Raw genomic sequence first — 15,973 nt, 5'->3', positions numbered from 1 at the left:
GGGAAGCCCCATGTAGAGGGCATTGCAGTAGTCCAGGCGAGACGTCACCAGCGCATGAGTGACCGTGCGCAGGGCACTCCGGTCCAGTAGGGGGCGCAATTGGCGCACCAGGCGAACCTGGTGGAACGCCCCCCTTGCCACGGCTGCCACATGGTCCTCCATTGACAGCCGGGCATCGAGGAGGATGCCCAAATTGCGCGCCCGCTCCACAGGGGACAGCTGTTCGCCCCCTATGGCCAGCGATGGGGTCAGCTGGCTGAACCGAGGCGCCGGTACCCACAGCCACTCGGTCTTGGAGGGGTTGAGTTTGAGTCTGTTGTCCCCCATCCAGACCCCGACGGCTTCCAAACACCGGGACATCACTTCGACAGCCTCGTTGGGGTGGTTTGGGGTTGAAATATACAGCTGAGTATCATCAGCGTAAAGATGGTACTCAACCCCAAAACCACGGATGATCTCGCCCAGCAGCTTCACATATGCGTTGAACAGGAGAGGCGAGAGGACCGACCCCTGTGGCACCCCACAAGTGAGTGGCCTCAGGGACGACCTCTGCCCCCCTGTCAACACACATTGCTTCCGGTCGGAGAGGTAGGAGCCGAACCACCGCAAAACGGTGCCTCCGACTCCCATCCCCTCCAACCGGCGCAATAGGATACCATGGTCGATGGTATCAAAAGCCGCCGAGAGATCTAATAGGACCAGGATAGAGGAACAACCCCTATCTCTGGCCCTCCAGAGATCATCAACCAACGCGACCAAGGCTGTCTCAGTGCTGTGCCCGGGTCGGAAGCCGGACTGGCGTGGGTCTAGATAGTCGGATTCGTCTAGGTGTCGTGGAAATTGCTGCGCCACCACATTCTCAACAACCTTCGCCACGAAGGGGAGGTTGGAGACTGGACGATAATTAGCTAGCTCCATTGGGTCGAGCGAGGGTCTCTTGAGCAAGGGTCTCACCACCGCCTCTTTCAAGGCGGTAGGTAAGTATCCCTCACCCAATGAGGCGTTCACCAGGCCCAGGAGCCAGCCTCGTGTCACCTCCCAGGCTGCCAGTACCAGCCAGGAGGGGCACGGGTCCGTTAAACGTGGTAGGTCGCAGCCGTCCACGCAACCTGTCCATGTTAGTTATACAAAACACTATGGTTTTTGTATTGTTTTTTAAAGGTGAATTTTAAATCTAAATTAAACATAGATCAGTGTTTGGCAAATTTGAGTATAGTGATTATTGTGTATTTTGTTACCTGCCTGTGGAATCCTGTTCTTATTAGAACAAAAACCAAAATTTATCAAAACAGATTTATCTTTCTGCACACAAATGAATTTAAAATTGAAGTGCTCACTATAGATATATGCAAAATCCCCTCTTGTATGCTTAGTGACTTGCAAAGATTTATGTAGTTTTAACATAAAACTTTCAAAAGTCTTGTTTTCAGAATTATTTTGTATTTCTCTAGTATTTAGGATTCTCTAGTATTTAGGATTTCCTCAGCCTTTGATACTTTCTTTTTTCTATTAATGTATATTACGTAAATAGGCACTTAAGAGCATTTGATATTGGCATGGAGAGGATAATTCATATTCCAAAGTTTAACAGATTACCATTCAACAATTACATTATTTTTTTTTTAGTTTAAACTCATTTGGATACTATTTCAGATGTAGCTTCGCTCCCCTCAAACAACAAGTACCACTCCATTTGTTTTCCAGGATGCTCAGTCTGGCCGGAAACTTATTAGCTGCAGTGCTTTGGGGGATACTATATATTAATGTATCTTGGAGCATCCCATTCATTTTTTAAAATGGTACTATTGAGTTGGTGGACCATCTTCCCAGTAAGCGTGTAGGACTGCAGTCTTTTGATCATAAATTACTATCCAACTATGGAACTTAAAGTTGAAGAGTTTGATCACTTTGCAGGTAGACTTGGTGTATGTAAGGACCGGCAGGCAGCATTTCAATGCCAGCCTCTTCGCTTTCCTATATGAACTTCTGGATTTTTTTTACATGTAATTGTTTGTTCATCAAGTGAATATTAACATTTAAAATAAAAGTCATCTAGTCTGATGGAATAACTGTTCAGAATTGTTCTGGAAGACACGGGTTTGAAATGGATGCCAGTAAGGTTCCCATGGAAAAAATTGACTAGCTGAAACTGTAAAATAAAACAGTGGTTGTAATATCTTTTTCTAGGGCTCTCGATTAGATGACCAGAGATGTGAACCACCACCCAACATTCCAAAAGGACCAACTGTTCCTGATGAAGATTTCTTCAGCCTTATTTTGAGATCGCAGGAGAACAGAATGGATGAACAGAGAGTCTTTCCACCATCTAATTTGAAGAGGCCAAGTTCTACCTAATGGACCTAAGCTCATGTAAAAGAACAAGGGATGATTTGTAAAGCAGCAGCAGATAGTTTACATATAATGCCTTCAGGGGAAATATCTATATATTGAAAATATTCAGTATATGTACATAGAATACGGTACAATTATTACTACCGCTGCTTAAAATCAGACATTTAATACTGGTTCTAAAGTCATCTGTATAGTTTTATTACCATACTGTCTGCTTTTCTGTTTATTTCTCTTTATGTAGATATACTGTTTTCCTTTATTAATAGAATTTGTGTTTAAGGTACTTTTGTCACAAATTTAGAACAACTATTTCTGCTAAAATATGTAAACTGTAGAAATAAATTCAATTTTTACATATTACAGAAGGTTTTAAAACGAACAGTATTATGGTGTTTTTTTAAAAAAAATATTTTAATACTGTTGTGTTTTTTATGTTTTTATCTATAAAACAGTATTAAGCCGATGTAAGGAAAAAAAGTCAATTCAGTTTAAGCCTTGAACAAAGTATCCAAAGGCTTCATCATTACCTCTCATTGAGCTTTAAAAAAAATATTAAGGATTTTGATTACAGTAATAAAAACGTATATAAACTAAAGTTGAAGAGAAAGGGGGAGAAATAAAAAATATAAAGAAGTGACTTAAATGTTAAACAGAACAAGTATAAGCAAATTTAATAATTTTCCCCATCTATAAGGTTACAGGTATCTCTTCTTCCCACAATTTCATCCCTTATTCAAAAGCAAATCCATAAAACTTTAAACTTTTCAATCCTAGCGTCAGCAAGCTGACCATAAAATGCTGCCAGAACTTTAAAATCTCAATTTTAAACTTAATCAATTAAACTTTGTTTTCATTTATTTCTAAATAGCCCTTAATTCAATCGCGTACAGGTAATCCTCAATTTATAATTGGTCATTTAATGACCATTTGAAGTTACAAGTGGACTCTCCCCAAAAGCTACTTATGGCCAGGTTCTGAAGGCATGACCGCTACGGTGTCCCTGTGGTTGTTCGCCTTACGATTGACTGTAGAGATGCTGCTGCAGCAGCAGCCCTGCTCACTTATCCCATAAACGTATGAGAATGGGCGTGGGTGGGAAGAAGTGTGATCCAGTTAGGTGACAGGTCAAAGACCTCTGGACCCCAAAGGGCATGAAGCAGAGTATGGGGTGCCTTGAAGCAGAGATGGTCTTAGGGTGGCTGGAGCGGGACCTGTGCTAGGCTTTCCAGGTTCTCCCCTGTGGCCTGAGAAACCTGTGTGCCATTTAATGATCCACGTGGTCATTTAACAGCCATGTTGGGAAAAGTCCCTTTCGGGAGAGGGGGCGGTCTATAAATACGAATAATAAATAAATAAATAAGAGCAGGTATGGGGATTAGTAAGTGAGATAACCATGTGGATGCTTACTTAATGGTTGCCATGACTTTCAACTGTAATAGGCAGGCTCTATTACAATTGTTGGTTGAGCACTACCTGTATTTGTAGCAGTTGATTTCAATTATCCCACTGTGCAGTTTTATTCAAGGCTTTAATAACTGTCTTTTGTAGATCCAATAAGAAACATTTTCCAGATCATTGTTCTCAATTTGTATTTTTGTTTTAATTTTTAAATCTCATCCAATTTCTTTTGTATATCCAGTAAAACATTCTTTCCCAAAACATTCTTTTCGCCTGTCATTTGCAGCTCTACATTTTATACTTTTATCGGATAAAATTTGTTCCATATCTGTTCTTTCATTAACATCTTTGGACATAGTGTATCCATAGAAGCAGACATCATTACTGACAGGGTTGCTGTTGTATTTACTAATTTCTGACTCCATTCTTCAAAGATCTCCTTGAATGTTTCTGTATTGTGCCATTTTGTAAGACACAGTATTAATTGATATCAAAAACAGGCTTGGGGGTTTCCCCCTTTTTGGAATCTTTAGTTCCCTCTAGTAGCCAGTTTCAAAAACTATAATTGAAAAATCTTTGTTATGACTTTCAATAGCCAGGATTGCCAGAATAAGTTTGTTTCCTAAAAGAAACTGCTTATTTTTTTAATAATTCCAAAATCTTAAAGTTCAGATGTATCTGGCTTCTTAAATGGTTTATAACTTTCTTAGATATGTATGGATATTTTCAATCATCCAGGTCATTCATGGTTGTCCCAAGGGCACTTTTATTCAAGATAACTGGACTTCCTTGATTTTTTTCTTTGAAAATGTTATGCTTCTCATCAGCTTCCCCTCCAGTCAGTCAGAACTGAAAAAACTTCTTGTAATGAGAATCAAAACATTTTGAAAGAAAAAACCAAGAAAGTCCAGATCCCCTTTTGTGAAAAAAAAAAAAGCACCTTTGGGATAACTTCCTTAGATTAAAATCTTACTTAGCTTTTTTGCTGTTTATGTCAAATATTTTAAACTTGTAATTTTTCTTTTCGGATTTGAAAATGAACTCACCCAATAACACTTCAAACTTGTAAGATCTCTAGAAGACATAGAATATACTCATATACATGACACAGAAAAACAACAGTCTAGTTCAGATATATACATGTACATGGTGAGAAAAGCGAATCAAGTTTACCAGATGAATGGCATAGGGAACGAAGTCCTAGAAATACTTTGAAACCTCCAGAGGGGAGCAACAAAAACAGACCATAAAATGGGTGTGTGGGGTCTCTAACAATACTTTGAGCATTAAGCACATAGGACATATACGTGCTGAATAACAAGAAGCGAGCTGCTTATAATCTCGGCTGTCCTTGCCTACCATTTTAAGATGGGTAATAGGTAATTTCTCAAAGGGTTTACAAAGTGAGGCATGTGAACTTACTACCCTTTAAAAGGGTCCAGTGCAATTGCAAGAAAGATGAATGATCCCTTTGTCGACTGAGCCTTTTGTCTTTTGGAGTTGAAACCTGTAAAAAAGTGGTTTCCTGCTGTCATCTCATGAGGAGTGGCTGTGTGGAGCACATGTGGGCTATTTATTGTTCTCTATCTGGAGAAGTTCCAAGGAATCAGGCTATTCATCAGTTCTTTCATCTTTGGCTGTCGACTGTTTGCAGAGACTAGTTCACCTTCTCCATAGCGCTGCTTGGAGAGTCCAAGGATGGGTTAACACAGCCTGTTTGCCCATGGACTGAGTAGATTTTTCCCCCTCTGGCCACGCCTCCTTTGCCTCTTCTGGCTCAGTTTTAAAAACTCAGTCCGCCCGATAGGACGAGTTTTGGGGAACACTCAGCTTTGAGCAAATAGGCTGGGTTCTCCAATAGTAATTTTAGAGTATTTTATGTGTTAATATTTAGTTGTTGTTAGGATTTTTCCCCAGGTTTTATTATTTTGACTTTTTATTTTCCTTTTTTCTATTTTTACCAAGAAGAGGATTTACTAAAGTAAGGCTGAGGCAGCGATCGGTTCCACAGCTGCTTAGTCGCAGCTGGGGGAACAAGCGAGGCCGCTCGTCCGGCGTCTGCTGGCGAGCGCAGGGAAGGACGGCAATCCCCGTGTTTCCCTGGTCGTTTTGGAGGAGAGGCTTTTAAAAAAGCCCTTGCTTCTCCAAACGGCGTCTTTTGCCGATCGGGAGAGCGGCAGCCATTTTGAAAAGTGCTGCTTTGGCACGCTTTTCGGCTGCAGCCAATGGGAAGCGCCTGGCCCTTAAGTGAGGCTTTTGGCGCGCAGAAGAGCCGGTGGCCATTTTTTTGAGACTTTTTACCTTCCGGAAAGCAGCAGCAAGCAGCAGAGCCTCTCCGCCTCAACAGACAGCCGCAGAGGATTGCGAGGGCTTGCCTGGGTCTCCAGCAAGCCTGAAGTTCCCCAGCCAACTAAGGGGAAGCGGCAAGGAGTGTCCTGGTGCCTGATCCAGCCTCCCATCTGAGTCTGCAGACGCTTCTGGAGCCGTCGGGCCAGCGTCCACTGCCCTTCCCTCAGCAGCGACCTCTTCGACTCAAGATCAACCAAGGATGGCTGATGAAGGTTTGGAGCGAAGGGAGGAGCTGGCAGGGCCATCTGCAAAGCGCAGTAGGCCAGATCCCTCAGGCCAGGGGAGAAAGGGAAACAAGGGCGCTGGGGGGAAAGCTTCCCACTCTTCAGCTGGGAGCAAGGCCCCCAAAATTCAAGGGGACAAGGGGCAGGACTCCCTAAAGGACAAGTCTGCTAGGCCCCAGGTTCCCTCTGCACCCTTACCAAGTGAGGCTGGGCCAGTTCCTTCCCCACCCATTCAGAGGGAGATAGAGCAGGGGGAGGAAATGGGGGATAGATCTCCATCCTTCTGTGATAGGGATTCCATGTCAGGATCCCCTGCAGCCTCTCTGGGTTACCCAGGTTCTCCTAGCTCTTCAGTCAGGGAGGATATCCCCTCCTTTCAATGCTGTTTTCATGCAGAGGATCAGAGAGATCCTCCTAGGGGTGCCAGGGAACAGGCCTATGACCAATCCAGGCCTGTAGAGGACAAGGGCCCAGCTATGTCAGCAGAAATGAGGGATCTCATCACGCAGGCTATTTCCCAGGGTGTGGTAGAAGCCATGAGGCTACAGGAAGGCAGGGGTGGCAAGGCCTCTAGGCCTGTTCGCCCCCTGGGGGAAAAGAGGACCAGAGTACTCGATTCCCCGGGCACTTCTATCACCACAGAGGTGTCTACGTGGGAGGAGGAGACTGCTGATGAATTTGCTCTCTCGGAGGATGAGGATATGCCTCCAGACAAGCCCTCCTTCACTGGTCTCTTTAAGCCATCCTTATTCAAGCCCATCTTACACAAGGCCAGAGCCTCTACTGAGCTTGGTGCCAAACCTAAGGACAAGGAAGTTCCTTCTACTTCCCAGGACCTCATGGCAGGGCTGTTCAGCGAAACAACCCCTGACCCAGAACTGATACCAGTCCCTGACATGTTCATGGAAGTTATCCAGCGCCAATGGGCACAGCCAGGTACCCTGGCCAACCCCAGTGGCGCAGACAAATCACTGTATCCCTTAGAACCTAGGCTGGAGGATGTATTGAAACCTCCAGAAGTGGATGCCCCTGTGGTCTCTCTGACCTCTAATTCTAATCTCCCGGCCGAGTTATTAGAAGGGTTAAATGCAGAGGATAAGAGAGCAGAAAAGGCTTGTCTCAAAACGCACCAGGCGGCTGCCTGGGCGATCAAAACCTCCACTTCTGCCTCGTTCTTTACGAGGGCATCCCTATTATGGCTGCGCCAACTCAGATCTCAGCCCCCATCTGAAGCATCTCGTTGGCGACATGATCTTAACAAGATCATTACGGCTGTGGAATATGCCTCTGATGCATCCCTGCATGCAGCGAAATTCGCCTCCAGGGCACTAGCGTCTAACATCACTTCTCGCCGCCTGCTTTGGCTTCGGCACTGGCAGGCGGACATGAAGGCAAAGTGGAAGCTAGCTTCAGCTCCATTCAAGGGGGAGAACCTCTTTGGGGATTCCCTAGAGAAATTCCTAATTGAGACAAAGGATAAGAGGAAGGTTCTTCCTTCCACCTTCAGGAAGCATGACAGGAAAGGTCAGGGCTCGTTCAGGAAACAGGCCTTTCGGGCACAGGAAGGTGCCCAGGCCTCCTCCTCTTCATATTCCTCCCAAAGACAGTTTAACCAGTCCTCTGACAGGTCCCAGGAACGAAACAACTTTTCTTCCAGGGGCAGACAATCCAATCAAGGGTCCTTTCGGAAGCCCTTTCGTGGGGGCTCCCACAACCGTCAGTTTAGACGTGGGAAGTGACCGTCTGGGGTCTCCTCCCATCGGGGGCCGCCTGCAATTCTATGCAGACTGTTGGGAGGAAACAACCTCGGACAAGTGGGTCTTAAATACCATCAGGAGGGGTCTAACCTTGGAGTTTCTATCCTCTCCTCCGCGGACCTTTGTTCGCTGCCCACTATCCAAGAACCCTGTAAAGAGGGCTCTCATGCAGGCAGAGATAGATCATCTTCTGCAGATCAACGCAATAGAGGCAGTTCCTCCAGAGCAGGAAGGGAGGGGGTTCTATTCCATTCTCTTCCTGGTCCCCAAGAATTCAGGGGGGTGGAGGGCCATTTTAGATCTGAAGCGCCTGAACAGACATCTGGCCTACAAGCGCTTCAAAATGCAGTCTCTTCAGTCGATCCTAAGCTGCATGCGACAAGGGGATCTGCTCACCTCCATCGATCTCAAGGAGGCGTATCTGCATGTACCCATCCATCCCGCACACAGGAAGTTCCTGCGCTTGTGTTACAACGGAAAGCACTTCCAATACAGGGCGCTTCCGTTCGGACTTTCTTCTGCACCCAGAACGTTCACGAAGCTTCTTGCAGCTGTGGCGGCCCACCTGCGCAAGCTTCCAGTCCGCCTGGAGTGCTATCTGGACGACATCATCATCCACTCAAGGACTCATCAACAAGCGGTGAGAGATGTAAACATCACAGTTCTCACCTTACAGGACCACGGTTTTTCCGTAAACATGGAAAAAAGCAACTTGACTCCTGCCACACGCATACAACACCTGGGCGCCATAATAGACTCGGTATCTTGCCAGGTGTCCCTGTCTCCGGAGAGAATCCGCAACCTCAGGAGCAGAATCCGGTTGTGTCGCAGGAACAGGTCCTGGCAGGTAGTGCAACTATCCCAACTGTTAGGGATTATGATTTCCTGCCTCAACATAGTTCCCTGGGCACGTCTTCATGCAAGGGAGCTGCAATGGTTCTTGCTTCCAATGCAAAGAGCAAAGATCAGCAACTCCACCAGGAAAGTTCGCATCCCACCAAGAGTGACTCGGTCTCTGAGGTGGTGGCAGTCTCGAGCAGTGGAGAAGGGTTGCCTATTCAGAGAACCCGACAGGATCGTGGTAACGACCGACGCCAGTCTCTACGGTTGGGGGGCGCATTGCCAGGGTCAGTTGGCGCAAGGCAGGTGGTCCAGCGCGGAGGCAGCCCGGAGCATCAATTGGCTAGAACTCAGGGCAGCCCGGCTTGCGCTGAGATTTGCAGAACAGCTGGAGGGGCACCACGTTCTGCTACTGACCGACAATGTGGCCACAAAGGCTCACGCGAACCGGCAAGGAGGGACCCACTCCAAAAGACTCATGTCAGAGGCGGAGGCCATAGGACAATGGGCAGAGATCCACTTAGCGTCGCTGAGGGCGGATCACATCTCCGGAACCAGCAACGTGAGTGCGGATTGGTTGAGCCGTCAGACCATCGACAACTCGGAGTGGCAACTTCATCCGGACCTGTTCGCACAGGTGGTAAGGAGGTTTGGTCTCCCACAGGTCGACCTGTTTGCCTCGGCGGCAAACACACAGCTCCAGCGGTTCTTCTCCCGCTACAAGTCAGCACAAGCGGAGGGGACGGATGCCCTGAGGTCCAGCTGGCCTCCAGGTCTTCTTTACGCGTTTCCGCCCCTCCCTCTGATCCCGCAGGTGATCTACAAGCTGCTGAAGGAGGGGGCGGAGCTCATCTGGTGGCTCCACATTGGCCCAGGAGATCCTGGTTCGCGGACCTGGTCGATCTGTCTGTGGAACAACCGTGGAAAATTCCTCCAGACCAGGTATCCTTGCGTCAGGGGGCCATCAACCATCCAGAGCCCCAATGGTTGCAGTTAGCCGTCTGGCACTTGAGGGGCAGCTTCTGAAGGACCAGAGCCTCTCAGACAATGTCATTAAAACCATCCAAGCTTCCAGACGTCCAGCCACTACTCGCATTTATGACGTGACTTGGGCTGCCTTTTCTTCCTGGTGCAGCCAACGGGACATTGACAGTGTGGAAGCGTCCATCCCTCAGTTATTGGACTTCCTACAAGAGGGCTTGGACAAAGGACTGGCACCAGCCACACTCAGGCGCCAGGTTGCTGCATTATCCACCATCTTAGCCAGACACCAACTTCAATCCCTGAGTCACCATCCTCAGGTCAAGAGCTTCTTGAAGGGGGCCTACAACATTCGACCCCAGGTGGTGCACAGATACCCGACCTGGAACCTACCCTTTGTCCTGCAGGCATTGACAGCGGCTCCCTTCGAACCTTTGAGGAAGGTCTCTCTTCGACATCTGACTCTTAAGACTGCCTTCCTCATAGCCATTACTTCAGCTAGAAGGGTATCTGAGATTGCGGCCTTCTCGGCCAAGGAAGAGCTGTGCATCATCCACCCAGACAGGGTCATCCTACGGTTAGACCCCGCCTTCATGCCGAAGGTGAATTCTCATTTTCACAGGTCTCAGGAGGTTATCCTCCCGAATTTCTGTCCCAGCCCTCAACACTCCAAGGAGCGCAGGTGGCACAAATTGGACGTGCGAAGGGCAGTCCGCATTTACCTGAAACGAACTAAGGACATCAGGCACTCCGAGGCCTTCTTTGTGTCTTTTCAACCAGGCTCGCTGGGTCGCAAGGTGTCATCTTCAACCATAGGTCGGTGGCTGCGAGCTTGCATTAAGATGACATATGACCTTCAGGGCAAGCCGGTTCCACCTCGTGTAACGGCACATTCCACCAGAAGTGCGGCCACGACCGCGGCCTGGGCGACTCAAGCATCTATTCTGGACATTTGCAGAGCGGCCACGTGGGCGTCTCCCACGGCTTTCATTAGAAACTACAAGATCGATTCTTTTGCCTCTGCCGAAGCCTCCTTTGGCCGTAGAGTATTACAGAAGGTTATTGAGGCTCCGGACAATGTCACTTCTTCCCGCCCTGGGACACAATAGCTTGGGCATGTCCCATCCTTGGACTCTCCAAGCAGCGCTATGGAGAATGACTGTTGTCTTACCTGAACGGTCGTTCTCATGGCGCTGCAGAGAGTCCAAGACCCACCCAGGGTAATTGTTTAGCTCCGAGATTGTATCTTTACACAGGTGTGAGCTGAGGACGTCTTCGTCGGACAAGACCTCGTTTTTAAAACTGAGCCAGAAGAGGCAAAGGAGGCGTGGCCAGAGGGGGAAAAATCTACTCAGTCCATGGGCAAACAGGCTGTGTTAACCCATCCTTGGACTCTCCGCAGCGCCATGAGAACGACCATTCAGGTAAGACAACGGTCATTCCCTTCCCTGGAAGTCTTATTGAAGGCTTCATTTATAGCCTCCAAGTGCTCCTTGCCTCATGGTTTTTCTAACCTGTGGTCTTTGTTACTGTAGAACACCATGCTGTACTCCAGATTTCAAGTGCTTGCATTCATTAAATTCTCTTCTGCAGACTAGGGCATTCACGAGAACACATACTTCTCCTGTGCGCTGCTTGGGGAATCCAAGCATGGGTTAACTTTGTACATTAGCCTTGAGACTGAGTTATGCAAATTGCTGGCCACGCCTCCTCTGACTGGACTGGTTCAGTTTTTTAACTCACTCCACCCTAAAGAGACACAAAATTATCTCTCTAAGTTACTAGACAAATTCTTCATTATTATTACTCAGCTTTGATTCCCTTCACAGCTTGGCTCCCTTCACGGAGCGGTAAATATCTCTGCAAGAGGTTTGTTTTTTCTTCGTTTAAAATAGCGATTGGATTTCAGTGTTCCCGGAGCCTTCGGAGCCAGGGAACCTCTTTATTGGAGGCAAGGGCGAGCTGTTGTTCATTGGGGGAAGGTCAGTTCGCTGCCTTCGTATTGTTTTGCCGCAACTGGGGATCGGTTCGCCACCCTGCCCCCCCCCGAGGTGACTGTCTAAGCGCGGAGCCCGGATGCCCCATTGCATATGCCTGGGCTCCCTATATTACCTCGACCTCGAGAGTCTCTGGAAGCCGCGGCTGCGGTCGCTGGCAAGATATGAGGCAGGTGTTTCTCCATTCTGATGGAGGCCTTTGCCCCTCGCTGATTTGAATCTCCCGCCCCCGCTGTTGGTCACGGTGGCCATTTTGGAGCCCTTTTCGCACCGACAAACAGTTTGGCTGGGCGTGGCTTCATTTTCCTGCCCGCAGTAATGTAAAATCACCAGATTTGTTGCTCCACGGAGGTCGGTTCGCCATCATTCTACTGGAGCATGAGTTTGATCTTTCATGGCCTCCTGTTTCGATTGCGATCGACATTTGGTATTTCGGTGAACATGAGCTTGAGCCCTTTCAACTTAGTTTACATGGCAGATTGTTCTATTACCGGGGGCAGCGTTGGGGCCTCCACCTCTCCTCAGTTGTCCTCTGATGCCACTGGGGCTTCATCTAGAGTGGGTAGGACCTCCACCAGGGCCGCCGGTCTCAGGTCCCACGCCACCTCAGCGGTTCCTGCCAGGGCCTCTAAGCACACCAGTAAGTCCAAGAACAGGCCTAGGGATCCCTCAGCCCCCAGGTCACGTCCCATCCTGCTGCCTGAGGGGCCTTCTACCTCCGGCCTAGCTGGACTCCAAGGTTGATCCCCTGACCACCCTCTCCCTCGGGATCTTACACCTGCAGGTCCTGATTCAGGCCTTCAGGGCTTGTCTGATCCTACTGAGTCCAGCCCAGACCCGGTCCCCTCCCGTTCAGGGGCCCCAGCCACCTTTACTCCGACTGCTGGCAGCAGATAGGAGGATACCTCAGATTTTGACCTCTCCCCTCCTGGGCTCAGGGACATGATTGCCACTGCCATATCTAGAGGAGTAGATGCAGAATTACAGCGTAGACGTCAACGTTCTAGGAATTTGAATTCTGCCAGAGATTTAGCCACCCCTTAGGCTGATCCCCCTTCTCCCTTGCTTTCCACCTACAGCGAGGGGTCTGTGTTAGGGGAGGAAGGTGAGATTTTGGATTTAGAGTTATCAGATGATGAAGGTCTGATTCAGGATAAAGTCGCCTTTTCGGGCCTCTTCAGACCAGCCCTATTTAAATCTCTACTTTATAAAGCCAAGGCCACCTCCAATTGGGGGGGAGCAACCACCCAGGCCAGTACCGAGGTGGGCCTTGACCCCACGGAGCGCATGTTTGCTGAACAGGTACAAGAACAGGAGGCTATTCCATCACCCAAATTGTTTATGGACGTAGTCCAAACAGTGGTCCCAGCCCACCACAGTTTCGCCCTCTAGCAATGGTGACAGGAAGCTTTATGCTTCTACTCTGGAATTGGACACTATTTTGCAGTTTCCCACTGTTGACCCACTAATAGCGGCCTTGGCTTCCCCAGCCCTCATTCCATCCGAAGTTTCGGAGGGATTGAAGGCTGAGGACCGCAAGGCGGAGCTCGTTATTTGCAAAATGCACCAGGCGGCTGCCTGGGCATTGCGTGCCGCCATGGCGGCCTCGTTCTTCAATAGAACTTCCTTGGTTTGGTTAAGACAACTACAAGAGAGGTTAGGTCCGGAGGATTTGCACCTTCATCAGGATGTGGTCAAACTGGTGGCAGCCTTAGAATTATCCTAGGATGCCATGGTCAATGCAGCTAAGTTCGCATCCCAAGCGGTTCCACCCCCTTCAAGGACGGTTCCCTATTTGGAGCAGCACTGGCTCCTACACTGATTGAAATGAGGGACAAGCGAAAGGTACTTCCTTCGACCGCTAGGCATTCGGATCGAAGACAACAACGGTATCCTCAAAGGCAGCCTTTCGTATGGGGGAGTCGGGATACTCTTCCCTCCCCTACACCGCTTTATCTATGGGCGGAGGTGCTGCTGGTCGCACCGATGTGGCCACGGCGCCCCTGGTATGCGGACCTCGTCCATCTGTCCATCTCACGCCCATGGAGAATTCCGGATGACCGGATATCCTTCTCGCAAGGAGCCCTCATCCACCTGAATCTACAGCTATTACAGTTAGCCATGTGGCACGTGAGCGGGCGATCCTGAGTCAGCAGCATTTCTCTGCTAAGGTTATCTCCATGATCCAGGCGGCTTGCCGCCCGTCAACAACCCCATCTACGAGGCTACCTGGTGCGCTTTCTGCAGATGGTGTTGGACAACAGGTGCGGACCCAACCGAGGCAACCATACCGCAGGTGTTGGACTTCCTACAGATGGACATGGACAAAGGGCTAACACCTAACACTCTCCGCCATCACATTGCGGCTCTGCCAACCGTGATCAGCGGTGTGCGGGGCCACCCCCTATCTCAACACCTGGGGGTGCGGGCCTTCCTGAAGGGAACGGTGAACCTTAGTCCGCCTATCGTTCATCGCTACCCCACCTGGGATCTCTCCCTAGTACTCAATGCTCTTACGGCGGCTCCATTCGAGCCTATTCGGACCATCTCCCTCAGGTTGTTGACTCTTAAGACTATCTTTTTAGTAGCCATCACTTCGGCCAGGCGCATGTCCGAGTTGGCTCCGGTCTCCGTCCAGGACGACCTCTGCATATTCCATCCAAACAGGGTCGTACTACGTTTGGATGCGACCTTTCTTCCAAAAGTCAACTCGCAGTTCCACAGGTCCCAAGAGATCACTCTACCGGATTTCTGTCCACAACCATCTCACCCCCGAGAAAGGCATTGGCATCATCTCAACGTTCGTCATTCACTTCGCCGCTATTTGCGACGCACTGCATCGTTCAGAAGGACGGAGGCCCTGTTCGTGTCCTTCCAACTGGCCACCATGGGCCACAAGGCATCATCGCATACCATCGGCCGCTGGTTGAAGGCGTGTATTGCTCTAGCTTACAACTGCCAGTCCCGACTGATCCCCAGTCGCATCACTCCCCATTCTACCAGGAGTGCGGCCTCAGTGGAAGACATTTGCAGGGCAGGGACCTGGTCATCGCTGTCTCCCTTTATCCGTCACCACAAGGTGGACGTTTATGCCTCGGCTGAGGCATTCTTTGGACGCCGTGTGCTGCAAAGGGTAGTTTCTTCGGCTACGGCACCAGACCAGTCTCACTCCCGCCCCTGAAGTCTATTGCTTTGGCATGTCCCATGCTTGGATTCCCCAAGCAGCGCGCAGGAGAACGACCGTTGACTTACCTGAACGGTCCTTCTATGTGCGCTGCAAGGGGAATCCAAACTCCCCTTCAAGTTCCGGCTGTTCTGGGCCTGGACTGCCTGATTTCCTATCACATTCTGACTGACCTTGACTTCTAGACTTATTTTGCTTCTCTCAAGCTGGCTGATCCTTCGTGCAAAACTGAACCAGTCCAGTCAGAGGAGGCGTGGCCAGCAATTTGCATAACTCAGTCTCAAGGCTAATGGACAAAGTTAACCCATGCTTGGAGTCCCCTTGCAGTGCACATAGAAGGACCGTTCAGGTAAGTCAACGGTCGATACCATTTTGACTCTCTTAATATGAAATTAATACTAAGTCCCAACTATTTCCGAAAGCCTAACTTAAGTTTGATTAAGCTAATTTATGATCCAATTTCATTTTTATGATTGCTCTTGTAATTAAAATGAACTATTGAAATGTTCCTATTTAGAAATTCTCCCCCTTATCAAAAAAATTATATAACATGGGGGTCTGGTTTAAATGGCTGTTACCAGAGGGGATGATGGTGTTCTGGGAGGGAAATAGGATCAGAATTAATACAATTCAAGAGGCGGAAGCCTTTATTAAAAAGAATCTTCCCCCCCCCCCCGAGGAGGAACTTAGTGGGAGTAGGGTAAAGGACAGCAAGACGCAAGACAAGGAGAGTGTGGGGGGCGCTGAGGCCCTCCCAAGGGGCAGGGAAGAAGAAGCAATATCGAAAAGGCTTAGATCACAAAAATGAATGTATTTGGAATAATTGTAATTGTTGATACTAGAAAAGTAACAGAGAAAAAATAGTAGAGCACATGTTTGATAATAATGGTT

General features: G+C 48.6%; 1 protein-coding gene across 5 annotated transcripts in view; it reads left to right on the top strand.

The window, feature by feature from the left end:
* Positions 1–15,973, top strand: part of GPSM2 (G protein signaling modulator 2) — a 48,963-nt gene that overhangs the window by 27,635 nt on the left and 5,355 nt on the right. For 4 of the 5 annotated variants that reach the window (XM_081946867.1, XM_081946865.1, XM_081946864.1 and 1 more), the window contains one exon: positions 2,188–4,015. In XM_081946867.1, coding sequence (XP_081802993.1) covers positions 2,188–2,355 — 168 coding nt within the window. In that variant the 3' untranslated portion in view covers positions 2,356–4,015. Of the gene's footprint in view, positions 1–2,187; positions 4,016–15,973 lie in introns of those variants that run through there. The other variant, XM_081946868.1, reaches the window with a different exon arrangement.

Source organism: Natrix helvetica, assembly GCF_964273705.1.
Source record: "Natrix helvetica genome assembly, chromosome: 3".
In the NCBI taxonomy this organism is placed as follows: Eukaryota; Metazoa; Chordata; class Lepidosauria; order Squamata; family Natricidae; genus Natrix; species Natrix helvetica.
The sequence above is the reverse complement of the archived record's forward strand: the minus strand, read 5'-3'. Positions and strand labels throughout refer to the sequence as shown.